This window comes from Chelonia mydas, chromosome 3 (genome assembly GCF_015237465.2).
Source record: "Chelonia mydas isolate rCheMyd1 chromosome 3, rCheMyd1.pri.v2, whole genome shotgun sequence".
In the NCBI taxonomy this organism is placed as follows: domain Eukaryota; kingdom Metazoa; phylum Chordata; order Testudines; family Cheloniidae; genus Chelonia; species Chelonia mydas.
In genome coordinates, this window is record NC_057851.1 from 191,739,045 (window position 1) to 191,758,876 (window position 19,832).

The 19,832-nt window shown below is 43.3% G+C and overlaps 1 protein-coding gene across 23 annotated transcripts in view; it reads left to right on the forward strand.

Annotated features, from left to right (window-relative positions):
* Positions 1-19,832, forward strand: part of TASP1 (taspase 1) — a 219,704-nt gene that overhangs the window by 36,757 nt on the left and 163,115 nt on the right. For 21 of the 23 annotated variants that reach the window (XR_005224955.1, XR_005224956.1, XM_043544028.1 and 18 more), the window contains one exon: positions 12,790-12,896. The exons of the other annotated variants lie outside the window; for them this stretch is intronic. Coding sequence is in view for 19 of the 21 variants with exons in the window: in XM_043544028.1 (XP_043399963.1) it covers positions 12,790-12,896 (107 nt within the window). In the remaining 2 variants the exon portion in view is untranslated. The remainder of the gene's footprint in view (positions 1-12,789; positions 12,897-19,832) is intronic. 23 annotated transcript variants of the gene reach the window in all.

The following is a 19,832-nucleotide window of genomic DNA, read 5'->3' on the forward strand; positions in this document are numbered from 1 at the left end:
AAGTATCTTTTTCCAGCTCCAGTCAGCTTCCTTGCGTGAGTGTACAGTCCATTGTCCCTCATCTGGTAGTTACATGCTTCAGCCCATGTCAGCAAGTGGTGGATAAAACATCCACAGTTAGGTATTCCCTGATATAGTAATCTTTTAATAAATTCATAGCATCAACCAGAATTCATAAACTGTACAGACATGTTACCCAAATTACCACAGGGAGGTAGATTTAAATATTCTACAGTTCCCACAAATTGTGGAGCTGATTATTCTGGGGAATCAGGTTCTGAAGTAAAAACTGAAGATCAGGGCTGATAACACACACCTTGTGTGTCTAGATGGATGATCACTGTCTGGAGAGTGACTTCTGTTTCAGTGAAGTGGGTTGATGGAATGCAAATTTGTATAAAACCTTAATTTGGGATTACAACATTTGGATTAACCCACTAACACTGATAATGTTACAGTGCACTTTAAGGTAGCCGAGCACTGCCTTCTGCCCTTCTAGAACAAAGAGGGTGCCTAAATGTAAACTAAAACCCAGGAAATAGAGTTAAGGTAACATCCCTCTTCCACTGCCTGCTCCCCAACCTTAACTCTGGCCCTGTGGAAATGGCAGCAGGCATTGTGATTAAGAAATTGTGTGCTCAGCATACTTTTGCTTCATTCCTAATTGGACAGTTGTACTATCCGTAATATGCTATGTCCACTTAACGTCTACACAAGTGGAGTACAAGAATACTTCATCTCATCCTAATAACCCCTTCCATATTCTGAGTGCCCACCCAAATCTCCAAATGTGCACTGGCATTCTCATACTGCCATGCACACTCCCTGTCCTCTGCTCAACTGCTCCTCCAGTGAATACTAGCAGTGTGGCACAGACATTGTTCCACAAAGGTAACTGAAGGTTCTCTCTTAAAAGGATTTCTTAAGGTGATGATGAAAGGGTTATTAACTCACAATCTCTAGGAAGAGTGTGTGTGTATTGGTTAGGAAGAATGATTAAGTTTTAGGTCAGGCTTAGCTAACTCATGTTTTTGACAATCTGAGTATACATGTGGATTTTAGGACATTTGGGGGGAAAATGGCCCTTAAACAGAAGACTCTGGCTAAACCTTAATTATGGAAGTTCTATTTCTTCTCATCATGTGGCAAGTAAATGAGCTCAATTCACTGCCTGTGTTCTGCTGGCAGAACTCTAGCAGTTAGTGGTGTAAAGTCCACCTGGAAGGGATCACAGCGATGCAAGCTTACTTGCAATTCTCTGAGACCCAGGAGCAGCAAAGTGTAGCCCAAACAATGTATAAGCTTAGCACAGGGCAAAGTGGGGTGTGGGCACCCAGGAGATGCCCCCCAGATGTGTTGACTGAGTGCATCTGATAATGAGTTCTGATGGAGCTCCACAGTAAAACAAAACTGTCCTCTCTGGTAGAAGCCCATGGCAGATGATGGATATACCATTGCCTGCCTCTTCCTGTGGTGAATCATGTTCCTTGGGTGCAGAAAACGTTACATGTACAGGGACATACAGATTGATTCACTGCTGCAGACACAATCTTGGTGGCTGTATGGCTTTATCTCGTCACATGTTGGGTCAAAATCTGTGACACTACTAACAGCTGAACATTACTTTGCTTTACATGCTGCTGTCTTTGTCAAAGTGGAGCAATATGAAGGAAAATTAGATCTAATACAGTAATTCAATTTAGCCCAAGTATAGCTGGTGTAATATATCAGAGTTAAATTTCATATTAACATACCTATTTTTAATTACTTGCATCTGTTTCTGTTTTCAGTTATGCAGTAGTTATTTAGCAGCTGCTGAGCCGATTGCTGTGCTAAGCCACTTTAATTCCTGTAATTTGCTGGTATATTCTTTTTATAATCCTCCCTCCCTCCAACTGCAGTATTCTCTTTTCAAACTGCGTTAAAAGGGAAAGTGTACAAAAACCTCCTCTCTGATACTGTTTCAGTCCACTCTATGAACTGACTGCCAGGGGGTGCTGTATGACTAGTCAGAGCTTGTTCTGATCTCCAAAGATAGAAAACATATCCTTACTACTCCCACTATCTTGGGTTCATAGCTTATTTTAAACTTGGATACTATGACCTTGTCTACACTATTGAAGTAAGTCATCTGTTACGCTACTCCAGCTACGTGAATAGCGCTGCCCTGCGTCGACAGGAGACGCTCTTCCGTCGACTTACTCGTTCCAGTGGAGTTCCAGAGTCGACTGGAGAGCGCTCTGTGGTTGATTTAGTGGGTCTTCACTCGACCCCCATAGCATCGATCGCAGCAGCATCGATCCCCGGTAAGTGTAGACTTGGCCTCTATCTTGAATCATTAACATACATGTTGCCTTAATGGTAATCTCAGTATAGAAACACCATGTTACCTACTCCAACAGAAACATCACATAATACTTATGAAGATCTATATTTGTAATTGTATATATCAGTTACTGAAGAAAAGTATCAGATTGACCATTAACCCGAATTTAATATTTGTGATTTGACAGTGATAGAAATTTCTATATTGCTGTATCTGTTAATCGTATTTGAAAAAAAATTAATGAAATATTCAAATGATGAACCCAGGTTGGAATGATTAGAAATACTGCTCAAAAGAACAGAACAGATTTCAGTAGGAGAATGGAATGGAAAACCTTGTGGTTATATAACTTATTTTTTGTTGTGCACTAACAAAAACTAGGATTTAAGCATCTGACAGTAGTAAACTTCTCAGTTATGGTATTTGAAAATCTGTTTAATTTATTTAACTAGGTGCCTATTTGAAACATGCAGTCATAGAAATATCAGATTATTTAAGCATATGTATAAATAGTACTGCTGTCAAGTGAAGAACAGGTAGATTTGACTAAATCTTGCTTTCTGAAAATATTCAAATTTTCTTGCACTTTGTACCTTTTCTATGATATCGTCATCATATAGGACAACTCTAATGCTGTGAGATTGTGGTCTTAAGACTTGTCCTCTGAAATCTGGAATGCTAGATTAGTTTCCAAAATGGTTAGCACACACTCAAAGCGTGCAACATCTTGTATTAAAGTATGTCTTTTCATATGTGAACCACAGAATTACAGCCAAAGATAAGAAATGTATTCACATAACTTGCTCAGTAAATATTCACCATGAAATATAATTCCATAAAGTAACACCGCAAACTTTATTATGTGACTTGTAATTAATATCACAAATTTGGTCTGAAGAGCTTAACTTCTGGTGATGCCTCAGCTTGGACTGTACAGGTATCACTGCAATCATGAAGCCTATTAAAGACCAAAGTACTGTTTAGCATTATATATGCTATTCTGTAAAGCTTTTATTCCAAAAACGCTGAAATAGTTATCAAAAACCTTTGCAAAATCACATAGCTGAACAGCAAAACAAATCTGTAGAGTCTTAGGCAAACTGTATTAAGATGCATTTGTGGTTGAGTACATAGCAGTAGTTTTGGGTAAATGTATTACAGGGATGTTGCAGTTTTCCCCAAAACAATTCTTCAAGAAATTCCGAGGTCAGATTAAATTGAAATGAAATCTAAACATGTTAATGTATGAAAATGCAGTTAGGGTACCCAAGAACCTTACCTCTGCCCTCAGCCATGTAACATGATTATAAGGCATTTTAGTGCATGTGGTCTTAGAATAGAGAAATCTGTCTCTTAGAGATAGATGAGTTTCCCCCTGCCCATTGGTGTAATTGCCAGACAGATTTAGGGTGGTTGGGTGCTCTAATTGTGCATTTCCATAACTTAACATGTTTTAAGTTTAACTCTGCATTCCTTTGTTTATATTACACATTTGCTGTAATGTTTTGTCCTAAGTTGTTAAAGTACTTCAAACTTGAACATTTTTTTGTTTCGGAATTTCTTTAATGTATGAAACTTTGCCTGGAAGCCAAATACAGTTAATGATCATTAATGTCAAATCATGAAAAATGTTGTATCAACCTTAAATCATGTCTGTGGTCAGATTCATGGTATCCTTCTTCGAGTGCTTGCTCATGTCCATTCCACATTAGGTGTGTGTGCTCGCCATATGCACCGGTGCTGGAAGTTTTTCCCTCAGCAGTATCCGTAGGGGACCAGCTCTGGCGCCCTCTGGAGTGGAGCCCGCATGGCGCAGTATAAGGGGTGCCACCAGCTCCCCCCACCCTCAGTTCCTTCTTGCCGCCAGTGATGGTGCTGGAATATCTGCTGCTTCGGCTAGCGTTGTTTTGTTTTCTATTCTTGTGAACTTTGAAAATCTGTAATATAGTTGTATACAGTTAGTAGTTTCTTAGTTATCCTTAGTAGTAGTTCTCAACTTTTCGTTAGTCCCAAACGGGACTCAGCTGTTTTAAGTCCTGCTATCGCTGCGAACAGCCTAGGCCCATCAGCGATCCACATACCAGCTGCCTAAGGTGCTTAGGCAAAGGGCGCATAAGTCACAAGTGCTCTATCTGCAAGTCCTTTAAACCTAGGACAAAGAAGGAGCACGAAATCCATCTGAAAGCGCTCCTAATGGAGTCGGCACTCCGGCACCGGAGCAGCAGTCCAACTCTGCACCAAGCACAGAGGCCTCTGTGGGCAGTGCTCTGCCAGCATGGTCCATGAGCCAGCACCAATCCCCCTCCACAGCTCCGGGGAAGAAGTCAAGCAGTGCAGCCCATCTCATGCTTCTCCTGTGACCCCGGATAGTGGTGCAGGCCCTAGCCAGTTTCAGGTGCCGTCAATGCTCGAAGCTCTTTGAGTGTCTCAGGAGATCCTGATGCTCCCCATGCCGCCCACACTGACTCCCGCGGTACCCCAGTGTCAGGAAAAACCCACATTGGGACCTGTGCATGTGTCCCCACCTCAGCAGTACTGATCCCCATTAAGAGGGACGTCCCACCAACGTTTGTCCACCTGAAGCCGTCACGTCTCAGGACTGGAGAGGCAGGCTCAGCGGAGCCCACTTCGGTCCCCCACCAGGGGCACCAATTGAGGGACTCAAGGTGTACCTTGCTGGTAGATTGGCACAAACCCTCTGAGGCATGTGCCATCCAGCAAGAACGCCGGGACTGGCCCCGACTGTCTCCAAGGGCCCAGTACTGACCCCGGGACCGATTGGACACCAGAAACCACTGATTGCTGGGCCATCATCTCCAAGAAGGAGGTCGCCCAATTCAGGACGATCCTCCTGGCAACCGGGCCGTAGTAGCTCCCGGTCCCGTTCAGTGTCCCAGTGCTGGTCAAGTAGTATGATGCGTGGATCGCTGGGTATCTGACGCAGATCCGCTGAACACCGTCGGTTCCCGAGAGCCCGACCAAGACAGTCTTGCTCGAACAGGTGGACTTAGGGATGCAGCGACTGGCACTGGTTGGACAAGAGCCACTGTTCAGCTCGATCCTGGTCGCCCGGGACCGACTGCTCCACTGGTAGTTCCAGCTTGGAGAGAGGTTCCCTGCCTGTGGGACAAGCACCGGTACCAGCGGTGCCACCTACATTATTGGCACCGAAACCTGTCCCATGGCCCCAAGCGCAGTGGCCAGCACCTTGGTATCCGTGGAACCTTTGGGGGTTCACCCAACCTTCCCAGGCTGCCTGATCAGAGTTGGGAGCCTCGGAGAGGCCAGCGACCTCAGTATCCCATCTCCCTCTGGTGCTCAAGGCTTTGGGGAGTAAGACTCCATGGTCCAGGAGGACCATAGGGAGCAAGCTGTTGGACCACCAATGGACGTGGAGGTTCCTACAGCACTGTCCTCATCGTCGCCGGACAAGGCTATCACAGGGCCCCCTCACCCAGTTCCTCAGGATGACGCCAAAACGCACCAGGAACTTTTGAAGAGGGTCGTTTCTAACCTGGGGCTTCAGGCAGAGGAATTGGAAGAGCCCTCGGACTCTGTCTGATGTCCTCTGCTCCTCGGCTCTTGCCAGGGTGGCTCTACCCCTTCATGAAGGGATTTCCAAGCTCAGTAATGCCGTGTGGCAGACCCCTTCTTCCCTGGTCCCTATCTCTAAAAGGGACGAAATCAAGTACTTCATGCCGACCAAAGGGTACAAGTACTTGTACTCCCACCCAGCCCCTCATTCCCTTGGGATTGAGGCGGTTAACCACAAGGAGAGACAAGGACAACCCAGGGCCACCCCCAAAAATAAAGACTCGAGGAGGCTGGATCTCTTTGGACGTAAGGTTTATTCGTCTTCCAGCCTTCAGCTGAGAGTGGCCAACCACCAAGCCCTCCTTTGTTGATATGACGTTAATATGTGGCAAGCCATGGCCAAGTTTGAAGGGTTGCTCCCCGAGGCTTCCAAGAAGGAGTTCAGAGTGATCCTCGATGAGGGCATGACTGCGGCCAGAGCGGCCCTCCAGGCAGCATCGAATGCTGCGGCTGCCCACACCATGGCTTCTGCTATCTCCATGTGGCAAGTCTCCTGGCTTCTCCTCCCTGGGCTGTACACCGAGGCCCAGCAGTCATTGCAGGACCTTCCCTTCGGCGGGGCCCTATTTGCGGAGCAAACACAGCAAGTTGAATAGCCTCAAGGACTCCCGCACCACCCTGAAAACCCTGGATCTCTACGTCCCAGCCCCAGCATGTAAACGGTTCAAACCACAGCAGCCTCAGGGCCAGGGGAGCCAGCCTTGGCAGGACCAGCCTCTCAAATGAGCTAAGGGTTACAAGCACCGCCAGAGCCACCCGCCTCCACCCTTGGCCCTGTTGGGCTCAACCCGTAATAATCAGGGGGCCAAACAGTCATTTTGAGGGTGCGCCTGAGGGCGACCTACCAGACTATTCCCAGGATCCATCTTTCCCAGTGTTCTCCAACCGCCTTTCCCCTTTCCTCTTGGCGTGGACTGCTATAACTTCAGACTGCTGGGTCCTCAGCACAGTGGAACGGGGTTATACCCTCCAATTCTACCTCAAACTCATGAAGAGTTGCCATTTTGAAAATGGGTGCTACAGCCCATTGTTCTCAACAGTGGTTTGGGGAAGATGCCATCCCCTTCTGCTGCTGAGAAACGTTGAGGCGGAAGTAAATGGTGGCAGTCTTTGCAAGGGCAGCTTGTGGTCTGAGTCCTATTTAAAAACAATAGGTGGTGGTAGCCATTTTGAAAGAGGGCAGTTCTTAGCAGAATTCCTACTGAAGGAGAAACTTCCATTAGTGAAAAATAGCCGAGAGAAAACTATCAATCTTAAAAATCAAGTGTAGCATAAGCACAAGATTTCAGTGAGTTTCAACTATAAGGGAAGTCTGAAGAGACTCCATTAAGAGCATTAGGGACAATGGTTTGACATCAGGAGCTAAACTTATTAAACTCTAATAAATTAATGCATTTACTCAAGAATTCTCAGTGCTCTAATTTTGAGGAGGATATGTTGTATTCTTCCTAAATAAAAGGCTAAATCCCAGTTTTGTGCAAAACTTTAACTATGGAGCTGTAACTGACATTACCAGATTTACTCTATTCTGCATTATGTGGTGGTTGACCTTGCCATTGAAGTATATGCTGAGGTATTTGTCAGTGTAGGAACTGATGGACTAGAAGTTTCATGGGATTTGTGGTGATGATGAGGGCAAGAGGGGAAGACCATCTTAACATCAGCTAGCTGCTGAAATCCTCTCTTATCCTTGCTATTTTTAACTTTAAAGACACAACTCTACAGTTCACTCTTTTTTGCTTTTGTATAGGCCATATTTAAAGGTGAGAAACTAGATCAATATTACTGCTCTAAAGGTCTTTTACATTTGTGTTTTAAGTGTATAGGGCTAGAAATTGGTCACTTACAGGTTTTCGTGCTAGAAGAGATCCTTGTGATGTAGATTGACTATAGACAACAATCTCACCCAGTAATTTCTGCATAAAACTTGTATCTTGTGGCTGAGTACAGCATAGTTTTTTAGACCTCCAATCTTGATTTAAAGACTTGAACTGAGGGAAATTCTACCATGTCCCAAAGTAAATTGTTCCAATGGCTAATTATTCTAGATGCTAAACATTTGCATCTTATTTCTAGTCCGAATTTGTCAACATTTCATTTCCGGCCATTGGATCTTGTTATACCTCTGCTATCTTAAATAACCGTCCGCTATTCAGAATCTCTCCCCATGTAGGTACTTATAGACCATGTTCAAGTTGTCTCAACCTCCTGTTAAGGTAAATAGATTGAGCTTGTCTTGCTGTAAGGCAGGTTTCCCAGACTTAATGATTCTGAACCCTTTCCAACTACTCAGCATCCTTTCTGAAGTGTGAGCACAGACCTGATTCCCCTGTGCAACAGGGTGCTCGGAGAGGTTAGTGCAGTTAGCAGTTAGTGCACCTGACTTCCAGCCCCTTGTCTCTCTGTCAGGGCAGTAGAAGTGCCTGGTTTCTGACTCTAAGCCGTGAATGATTTGGCCTCCACCCACATCTGGGTCTTTGTTCTTCAGGGGGGTATAGCAGGGGGACCGGGGCCCTCCCTCTCCACTGGGTCCCAGCTCAGGGTTCCGTGGGAAGCAACACCAGCAGGGTCCTCCCTGCAGAGAGTCTACGTCCGCTGTTCTAGGCTACTTCCTACCAAAGGAGTCCAAATGAGCAGGGTCCTGCAGGATCTGCTGGTTCTCAAACGTGGTAGTGGTTGGAGAAGGCCTTGCCTGTGGGCCTTACCCACTCTGTAGTCCCCTCTCAGGCTTAGCCTTCTGTCTAGCTTCCCAGAGAAGGAGTCATCTCTCCTGCAGCCTGTCCTCCTGGGCTTCTGTGCTTCTTTTAACCCACTTCTCCAGCCAGAGCATGCTCAGCAGACCCGAAAGGGCAGGGCTACCTGGGCCTTTTGACCCCTTTGGGCCCAGTGTTGGGTTTGTTTACCCCTTCATACCCTGTTTGTACATCCAAGGATAATGTTAACCCTCTGAGTCATTGCATTGTCCTGGGAGTCTGTGTTCAGTAGGTCATCCATCAAGTCCTCTTGAGTCATTTCTTTCTGGGATACAGTTAACCATCCTGTAAGTGTGACCTGCCTTTTTCCTGGATGTATGACCTTTAATTTGACTGCACTAAAAAACATGTTCAAATAACACCAGTTTTCCAAGCAATACAGATCTCTGTTAAACTGATCTATTGTTACTATATTACCAGTTGGTGTCATCTGTGATTTTCTAGCAGTTTTATATCCTTCAGAAATCATAGATTCAAATATCATTGGGCCAAGAACCAATTTTTTTGGACCTCCGCTAGAAACATGACCTTTGGCTTTGGATGAAAAGTGACTTGCAGTTACTCTTTGAGATCAGTTTTTAATCCATTTAATGTGTTATATTGATTTTTTTGAATCAGTGATGCCAACTAGTCTTGTAATCTCATCATGATTATATAAATTTTAACTACTACGGAGGCTAAAACTGTGCAAATACTTTTTTACCAGTTTTCTGGAGTTGAATGACATATTGGTATCCCAAATTCATGTTTATTTGCTGCTTATTACCTATAGGCATGTAAAGTTTCTTGAGTAATGATGGCCTTTGTCCTATGCCCTGCATTTGGTAATCCAGTGGTGCCCTCTTGAAAGGCCATGTTAAAGGAAAAGACTTTGTGAAAATACTATTAGAACATACTGCACTGAATCAAAACCTATGTATAAAATTGGCTTTAAAAGCAAATCTCTAGAACAGTATGCTTCCTGAAAGCACAAATCTTTAGATAATTGAAAAATGAAAGTACACTTTAAAGTCAAAACTAATTAACTCTTATGCTTGTGAAAGGTGCTAGAGACTTATGTCTTCTATTGATAGCATGTGAATTTTACCTATTGAACTTTGGAGAGCTTCATATGTTGAGGGCGCGGTTGAAGTGGTGAAGTAGCCAACCAAGGTGCAAGAGTGATGGGAGACATCCTACAGTCTACTTATTGCATCATTTGGTCTTGGTGCTCTCCCAGTGTAAACTAACTTACAGGACAGTATTAGTAGCATGATGTGAGTTGGCCTATAGATTCCATAATCATGTACAGGCATTGGGCCAGTGGATATACAAGTGGTACAGATGGGCTGTGGCCACTACTCACACCATAGGCTGTAAAAGCAGCTGTAGGAGAGGGGAGCCTCAGGGCAGGTAGGATGGACTGGCAGAATACGCTTCCACACAGATTTTTGGACTTTGAACAGATAAGCCAAGAGTATTGGAAGTGCAAATTTCTCCACCCTGTCCTGTCAATGTGCATGAGTCTTATTCTGGAAGGATCACTTCCATGGTGAATAGTTCAGTCTCCAAACCCATTCAGTCCTTTGCCATTGCCAACAATGCTACCAGTAGTTCCAACTAGTATTAATTGTGGTTTAGGTCTATGTATGCTTGTCCATGCAGGACTGAAACCACCAATTTGTTCATTTAAACTGCCACACAGCTTTCAGATGACAGTGACTTAAGGTCACTGGTAACCTAGAACTGAAGAGCTCCAGAGCCTTATCACTGTCCATGAGCTATTTAGGTTCCAATAAATGCACTTGAGCACATCAGTAGGACTCCTCACCTGCTTGAAGTTACACACGATCTTAAGTGTCTTGCTGGATTGAGGCCCAAGTCAACCTGAAAGTTTACCTATTAAACATTGAACTTAAATTCATGTGTTTTCTAAATGGCTTGTACTTTTTAGGACAGTTTCTCAAACCAAGCCGAGTTGGAGTTGGAGTAATCTTTCCAGTGTAGTGTTGTTCTCTTTTCACTCTTCAGATCAGTTTACACACTAAAGAGCTCTTTGTATTGAATCATATATAGGCATATTTAACGAATTCCTGCTTTACTATGCTCTGAATGATGGGATGGGTTCCTTTCTTGGCTGTTGCAGGTTGTCCTGTTCCTGAATCTATAATTTTTAATGGAGTTGTGAAGACTAGCTTTCTCAATTACTTCAGAGAGGAAAGGAGACTGATAGTTTAGTCCCCACAATTTTCATACCTTAAAATTGTTTTAAGCTAAAGAGGAAAACGCACTGGGTGTCTTTCAATCTTCCCTATTCAATTGCCAAAGATGTAACTACAGTTTCCATGAAACTTTGTGGGAATTGCAAAGGTAAGTTGTGTTCTGCTGGCTAGGCAGTAGAGCAGGTTGGAAAGTCCTGAGGAAACCTTCCTGGTCCCTGCCAGGTCATCACGGAACCATAGGTCCTTGGCTCAGGTACACCCCAGCTATGCAGTGTGCTTTGGGGCTGGAGATCCCAGGTTTCTAGGGTCCCTACAGCAGAATGGGAAGCCTGGGGCCTCTGGATTGAGCTGGGTCTCGAAGTCTTCAGGCATCTTGCTGTGGAGCCTGGAGCCAGGGCTCACAGTGGTCCTAGGCTCACTGCCACTGTATCCAGGAACTTGGAAACCTCAGCCTGAGCTGTGACTGTTAGGGTTTAGGCTCCCGCAATGAGCCTGGAAGTCCTGAGAGCCCAGACCGCAGGCCAGCTGGCTCCCCAGGTGGTGGGAGTCAGGTAGCTCAGAGAGTCAGACGATCCAGAAGGTTGGAAGCCCTGGGGTGCCCAGCTCTGGGGAAGTCTGCATAACAAGGCTGCCCAGGAGCCATGGACCCCGGGATCCCTGGCAGCTGCTGAAATTTGTCAGTTTCACTGTTGTCCACCTTTGAATAATAGTGGTGAAACTGGTATCATGTCAGTTTCACAAAAAATGTGTCAGGATTTGGGGATCATATTTTGTTTGGGAAACACCATGCTTTGGCGCTTTTGAAACAATTTTTTTTCAGAATTCCTGGTTCATGAGAAACTTTCAAACATTTGGTTTTAACCTGAATCTGGCCAGAACCAAATTTTGAAATGGTGAAATATTCCATGAACTGGAAACTCTGAATTTTGGCTAGTTTTACTAGGCAGTATCACTTAACTAATAGATTGCTCCTGAAGCTGTGCTGTCTTTGTAAATGATAATTCTACAGAAAGAAAGCTATTTTCAGCTATATTTGAAATGTAATTAAACATTCTTTTGTGATGTAGGGATTTGTTGCATTTAACTTTCACTGGCTTTGGAATATACCTGTATAGGTCTCTGCTTATTGAAGGGAATACCCGCTGCAATGTTTCTTCTTTCCCTCTTAATTCCCCCCATACTTCTAAGACAATCTGAGGGTCACATTAACTCAAAACTAATTTGAACTACAAAAGTGTTCCTGTCAATATGCTTTTTGTAAAACAAAGCCCTCAAACTGAGAATACACCATCATTTTTATTAAGCATCACATTTTTATTTGTAATTTAGAAAACATTTCCTTTTAAATGTAGTTATTAAATGTGGAAAAACACATGTATGCATCCTCAAGATGTATTGATCTTTAGCCTGTGCTGGATTATGGTGCATAAAAATATTGCCTGTGTGTTATGTGGATTTAAATATGTGGGTGAGCATACAGATATGTAATTAAACTTAGTGAAGAGGGTACACAAACTTATGGATATCATCAAAACAAGCTCACATGGCATCTATTTACATCTTAACAGTCCAAAACAATCATTCTAACAAGACACTTACAGCTTTTCTTTTGTCTAGAGTTGCTACATGACTGCCAAATAGGGAGATATTTAGGGCATCATAACTTCCAGATGTGTTCAGTGACTTGTCTGCATTAGGTATTTTACTCAAGGTTATATTTGAATAGTATCTCCTTTTGATTTAGTAAAAGATGTAAAATCTGTAGTACTGAAACTTCACACAATCTATGTGTTAACTTTGGCTATTGCTACTAATCATGTGGGGTGGAAGAGACTTCTGAAGTGTAATACCTTACTAATCTAGTATTTGTTTGAATAACCCTTCATTAGTTAAATGCTTCTAAAATATTTTATAGGGTTTAGTTTAGCAGCTTTTAAGAGGAACAAAAGGAAGCTGGAGCTGGCAGAAAAGGTGGAAACAGATCTTATTCAGCTAAAGAAAAGAAGACAATCAAGTGAAAAGGTGAGTAGATCTTTTGTCACTCTTACCGCAAAGATAATTTATAATGTGAAAATTTCACATCTAAATTTTCATTTTGTAGATGAAGTGACCTGATATAGCATCACAAACTACTCATCTTTGGCCATCTTATGCATGTTAGTATCGGTATAATATCAGATCATCTAAATTATCTTCTGTGGTGATAGAACTTCCTGCTATTTACAGTTTCAAAAGAACTGAGAAAAAAGATGCCTTTTTGTCTTGTCTGTGATGTAAATATATCTACACTATTGCACATTTTAAAGTGGAAATGTGACAAGTGTAAATATGGGCAGATAAATATCTAATAAAACATTTTCTCCAGCTTGGGATCTATCATTGTTTCCCATTTTTTAATGTTTCCTGATAACACTGTTTTGTGGACCTGGAGGTGGTGAAATTTGAAATATCAGGTAGGTAAATGTGCATCAGTTCATGCATCTAGTATTGACCTGGCCCAAGTTACTTATGCTCCTTTACTACAAAACTGCCACAATTCTCTCCTTCTTTTCTTCCCCTCCCTGCTAGTTTGACTTTTGAGCCTTTGTTGTCACTTCAGCATCATGTCTCTCTGTTGCTTAATATATAGGTTTACAGTAGGAGTATTAATATATAGTTGGCTAAAGTAGGATACTTAGTGAGTACAATACTAAATAAAAGAAAAATTAGTGGTGGACTGTGTAAGTCACACCTGTGGGGTTGGTCTATTGAAGACTTTACAAGTAGTGCAGCAAGGCAACCGCTGTAGCCTATTCCAAACATATCCCTTCCGTGAAATATGACAACTGTGAAAGTGAAGGGTAGTAGTTCTTTTAAACATTTACCTGCATTTTGTTTGTGGCCAATGCCTTTCTTGGACAGCCAGATCTCCAGACTCTGGTGGCCTGATTCTCCACTGGCTTGTAGTCACTTACCCTCATTTAAAGTGCACGTAAATGCTACGGAACTAGAATGACAAAGTGGGTGAGGTTATTGGACCAACATTACCTCATCCACCTTGTCTCTTTAATACCCTGGGACCAACGTGGCTACAATAATACTGCATATGAAAGTGGAATAATATTTTACCGTTGCTCTGTACTGGAGTAAATGACTGCACAAAGTGCAAGGCAGTGAAGAATCAGGCCTATTTCTTCTACATTCTCAAATCATACCTTCCTTATGTAAAGGTACTAATTCTCAGTCTTCGAAAAGCTAAGGCTCAGTAGAGAAGATAAGAATTAGAGGGGGAAAATGGGTTATTTACTGGTATCTGACCTTTGCCTGTTGCTTACAGGCTTGTGCACACTTCCCTGTAACTGAGGGAGGAGGGTCTCTGCAGAGTATTGACATTCATGTAATGTGGGGCAGGTCAATGCTTGATACATGTGCTGGTGCGTGATTTTACCAACCTGCAATTTGAAATTTCAAGGGACATGTGGCAGCAGTTATGGGGAACACCCACAGACCAGGGATAGTAAGTAGAGGAGATGACCAAATATGAGAACTCTGCTTAGTGGTAAGTAATTTGATTAATCCCACCACTTTCTCTAAATTTCAGTGAATTCGGTCCTTATGAAAGAAACCAGATTGACAACACTGTGGGCTGAAATAATGTGTCTACGTAATATGTAGAATGCAGGCAGTTGCAGGCCAGTGAGAAAGCTTTTAATATGCATCAAATCTGATCTGAAGGGAACAACTTTAGGGCTAAGAGGGATTTGTTAGTCCCTGGCCTCCCTTGGTTCAGATGAGGGATTAAATAATTGGATGTAGCAATTCTGTAGCACACTCAACAAAAATTACACTGAAATCAGACCTGGATAACTCATTTTGGGCCCGATTCTGGACCCACTAATACCAGTCAAGACTCCCTCAGACTGCAGTGGGAATTGGATCAGTCCTCTGTGGATAGCTTGACTACTCAGAGGGTCTTGTGAAAGTCAATTGAATTTCCGCTTCCTTAAAACAACATTTTTCACAGCCTTAATTTTTTTCCAAAGGGCTAGTTCACATGTAAATGTCTTGTTTAGATAGTGTTTACTCATTTAATGTTTCATTTTGGACATCCATTCTCTTTGTTGGGTGGATTTTTCAGAAGTCATGAAGTGGAGTAGAACTTGCATATACAATAAAGTGAATATTTAAAAATGTAAGGATTGGAGCCTTTACATGGTACTTGCACATTACAGGATAAAACCTCAATGAGCTTGATTTTTCTTTTTTTCCCCTAACAGAGTTCCCCTGGGGTGCCTTTCATTTGGTTGACAAACCTGTTTCACGCAAGTGAATGTTTTAACCCGACGTTTTTAATTACAGCCAGAGTGATTGTCCTAATTTCAGTGGAGCCTCTTCAGAAAAAAGAAGTGTCCTGACTTGGCTTTATGCAGTTGCAGCTGAGAGGCATATACACTTACATTTCCTTGGTGTTAGCCAGTGAGGTACAGGTAGCACAGCATAAACTATAGTTTCAGCTAGTTTCAAAAGACCAGATCTTCAGCTGGTGTAAATCAGTATAACTCATTCATTTCAGCACGACTACATCAATTGAACATTTGGCCCAGTGTATTTGTGTGTTGGAAAACTAGCATGTTAATTTGTCTGAATTAGTTTGGAATCTCCACTATTTGGCTTAATAAAATTGAGTCAGTGGAACACATACTGGAGGAATCACTATCAATTAAGTCTTTTGGATAATCTGATACGAGGATATCAGATCCTTGTTTGAGTGTGCACTAGCACCTGCCACTGCCATTGTAATTTAGGTCGTGTAAGGGGACTTTTAAAGCTTACAACAGCATTTCATGCTAAGTTAAAGCGTGGCATTAAGGTTCCATTACCAAAGGCAGAATATTTTACTAGATTAAATATAATCAAAAACTTTATTCACTACTTCATCTGGTGTCCAAAACATACAATCCTCAAAATTTCATATACTTATGCACTTCTAGAGTAAACTTCTTCTGAGAAGTGCAGAATTTTCCCTACCCATCTTGGAGGGGTTTCCCCGCATTCTTCGCGTGTATTGGGGGTGGGTTCTGACCTTTCCCTCCAGTGCTTCCTCTATATTCTTTCACAAAGCTAAAGATGGACAATGTAGGCGAAATGGCTGTGCCATTCTCTCAGTACCTGTTGTTCTGGTTCATGGAAGGAACAGATGGGAAAGCAGAGTGTACCCACAGAGGAAGAGGAAAAGAGGCAACCTCTGTAGTCTACAGCTCCTAACTAGGGATGTAAAATGTTAAACGGTTAACTGATAAGTATTAGTCTTACCGTTAATATATTGCAGGTAATGTTTAAAACAGATTGGTAAAATACTTTTGTGACATTGTAATACCTAATGTGCACATTAAAAAAGCCTCAGCAATACCGGGGGGCTCTGGAGTTTGCAGCGCTCTCACAGCTCGGGGCATCACTTCCGGCAGCTGCTGTTGGCCGGGAATGGTGAACCGCAGCCACTGGGAGCTACAGGCGGCGATGGCTGCGGATGGTCAGTGTAAACAAACTGTCTCGCGGCCCGCTAGCAGATAACCCTGACGGGCCGTATGCGGCCCACGACTGCTTTAAAGTATTCCTCCATAGCACGGAATACTCCTTTTATATAAGAACTAGACAATGCCACTGACCAGAGTAGTTTTGCTATTGAACAGCAGTATGTCAAAGCATACTATGGAACTTTTAGTGTGCAGTAGCAGCATCCACACAGCGGGCTAGTGTGCTTTCTGTAAGCTGACTGGTTAGACAAGGCCCAAGTGAACAACAAAATATTCTTAGTGTATTTTTCACAATTTCTACAATTTAGTTAAAAGTTCTTATCTCTGTTGTTCTTTAGCATTTCTTTATGAGAGTTTCTAATTTAAAGTTAAAAATCTGTTTAACTTCACTACATTTAGGGGTGAAGAAACTAGGAATTGACCTAAAATACATTTCCACATCTTCAAGATTGTATGTGCATGCTAAATAATTAGATGATACAGAGTTTGAGAAATTATATTTCTTTGCATGTGAGCTAATCTTAAATGTGTTCATAAGTGGAGCTTTTTCTGTTTAAGTGGATTAGGTGATTTATTCCCCAGCTGGGCGTGGAATACTGACTCATTGGCCAACTGTCACCCAGAGTGTTCTGACCGCAGGCACAAGTAATTATCAGCAATAGATGTTCACTTTTGTTCCCCTTGTTAACTTCTTCTTTCCAGTATAAAATGCCATTCCCTTCCTAAATATCCGTTTAAAAAAACCTGACTTCGAACAAGGTTGAAAATGTTTATTCGTACTAGAGGATGGCAAAAGGTCCTGTTCTTAATCTGCAATTTTTTTTGGCTGTTAAGCTTTTTTTCAGTTATATTGAAACAAGCCACTTGCCTGAAGAATTGCCATCTTCTTGATTTGAGTAACATTGGGTTTAAGTCATATGTACACAAGAGTCTTTGTTCAGGCCCACTGCTTTTGAAAAACAAAAGCCCTAAATTGCATGTTGGACTTGATTGCCAATGCAATTTAGTTTTACAGATATTTTAACTAACTTAACTGTATGTGAGTATTTTCCTTTTTCTAATTGTGATTTAAGGAGTTTAGGAAATATATACTTGTGCCTGCGGTCAGAACAATCTGGGTGACATATTACTAATCTGCAGAGATGGCTTTTTAGTAGCCATCACATCAGCCCGTAGGGTCTTGGACATTGGTGCTTTGATGGCAGGTCCTGCCTTTTACAGTATTCTGGATGTATTATCACTTATGATGCTGCAGTCATTCAGTCCCTACTCCCCCCAAAGGATGATAGTGCATTTGACCAGATCTCAGGTAACATCTACGACATAATTTAAGAATGTGCTAGTATATGAGCTATGGAGGGCTACTACGTAGTCTTCAATACATACATTTTAGAAACACTATACCATGTCCCATGCTGCTAGATCCAGTGTGGCACTTGGTTCAGCAGTGCTATCTTCAGATCTGGACTGGATTCCAAAGCTCCTTCCTCCCTTTGGGTATACTGCTTGGAAGTCATCCTTCTGCTTAAGATTCACAGCCATGAATCCTTTTCTGCAGTTAGATGCCTAAGCCCAGTCAGCCATTTTCAAGAAACAGAGGAGAAGGAGGAGACCCCTTACAGCCTTTAATGCAGTGGGTAGAGTACTTATCCAGGAGGTGGGAGAGCTGGGTTCCATCCCCCTCTGCTTGATGTGGAGCAGGGACTTGAACCAGAGTCTCTCCTCTTCTCAGGAGAGTGCCCTTACCATTGGGCTATTAGTACTCATAGGGTATGTCTACACTACGAAATTAGGTCAGTTTTATAGAAGTCAATTTTTAGAAACTGATTTTATACAGTTGATTGTGTATGTCCACACTAAGCACATTAAGTCGGTGAAGTGCGTCCTCACCACCATGGCTAGCATCGACTTACAGAGCAGTGCACTGTGGGTAGCTATCCCACAGTTCCCGCAGTCTCCGCTGCCCATTGGAGTTCTGGGTTAAGCTCCCAATGCCCAATGGGGCAAAAACATTGTCACGTGTGGTTTTCGGTACATGTCGTCAGGTCCCCCTCCCTCCATGAAAGCAACAGCAGACAATCGTTTTGCGCCTTTTTTTCCTGGGTTACCTGTGCAGACGCCATACCACGGCAAGCATGGAACTCGCTCAGCTCATCATTACCGTATGTCTCCTGGGTGCTGCTGGCAGATGCAGTACTGCATTGCTACACATCAGCAGCTTCGTGCCTTCGCAGCAGACGGTGCAGTAGGACTGATAGCCGTCATACGTCTTCTAGCTGCTCCTGGCAGACCTCCGTGAGGTTGATTGGGGCACCTGGACAGACATGGCTATTCTCCTCTTAGAGCACCGAATGGGAGCCAGAGACTCCAGGTCATTCTCTTCTTTAAGTTTCATCTCATGGAGATTCAGTCCTGCCTGGAATATCGTGCGAGCTGGAGGCTTCTGCCTCAGGCTGCTCTCCCAGCCGGCAACACCGCACGGTCACACCTACCTCAGCTTGCCCCTTGCTCCCATGGTTCATGAAGCCTGGACAGTAGTAAGGAGCAGTTCAACTATAGGCTGAGCAAGTGCAGAATGGTGGTAGAATGTGCCTTTGGACGTTTAAAAGCTCGCTGGCGCTGTTTGCTGACTAGTTCAGACCTCAGCGCAACCAACATTCCCATTGTTTGTTATTGCTGCTTGCTGTGTGCTCCATAATATCTGTGAGAGTAAGAGGGAGACGTTTATGGCGGGGTAGGAGGTTGAGGCAAATCGCCTGGCATCTGATTTTGAGCAGCCAGACACCAGGGTGATTAGAAGAGCACAGCAAGGTGCGCTGCACAACAGAGAGGCATTGAAAATCAGTTTCATGTCTGGCCAGGCTTCGGTGTGACAGTTGTGTGTGTTTCTCCTTGTTGCAAACCTGCCCCCTTTGTTGATTTTAATTCCCTGTAAGCCAACCACCCTCCCCCCTTCGAAGTAAAGTAACTATTGTTTTGGAACCAGGCATTCTTTCTTTATTAATTTAAAAAAAAATGAGATAACGGACAAGGTAACCCAGGTGGGGTGGGGGAGGAGGGAAGAAAAAGGCCACGTTGCTTATTGTAGCCACACTAAAAATTAAACTGTTTGACTGACAGCCTTCTGTTCCTTGGGCCATTCTCTGGAGTGGAGTGGCTGGGTGCCCAGAGCCTCCCCTCCCCCCACACACCCCGCATTCTTGGGCGTCTGGGTGAGGAGGCTATGGAACATGGGGAGAAGGGTAGGCGGTTATACAGTGGATGCACCAGCAGTCTGTGCTTTTGTTGGCTTTCCTGCAGCTCCAACAGACGCTTTATCATGTCCGTTTGCTCCCCCATTAGCCTCAGCATCGCGTCCTGCCTCTGCTCTTCACGCTCACTTAATTCTTTCCTGGCCTCTGCCACTGAATGCCTCCATGTATTAAGCTGTGCCCTATCAGTGCGG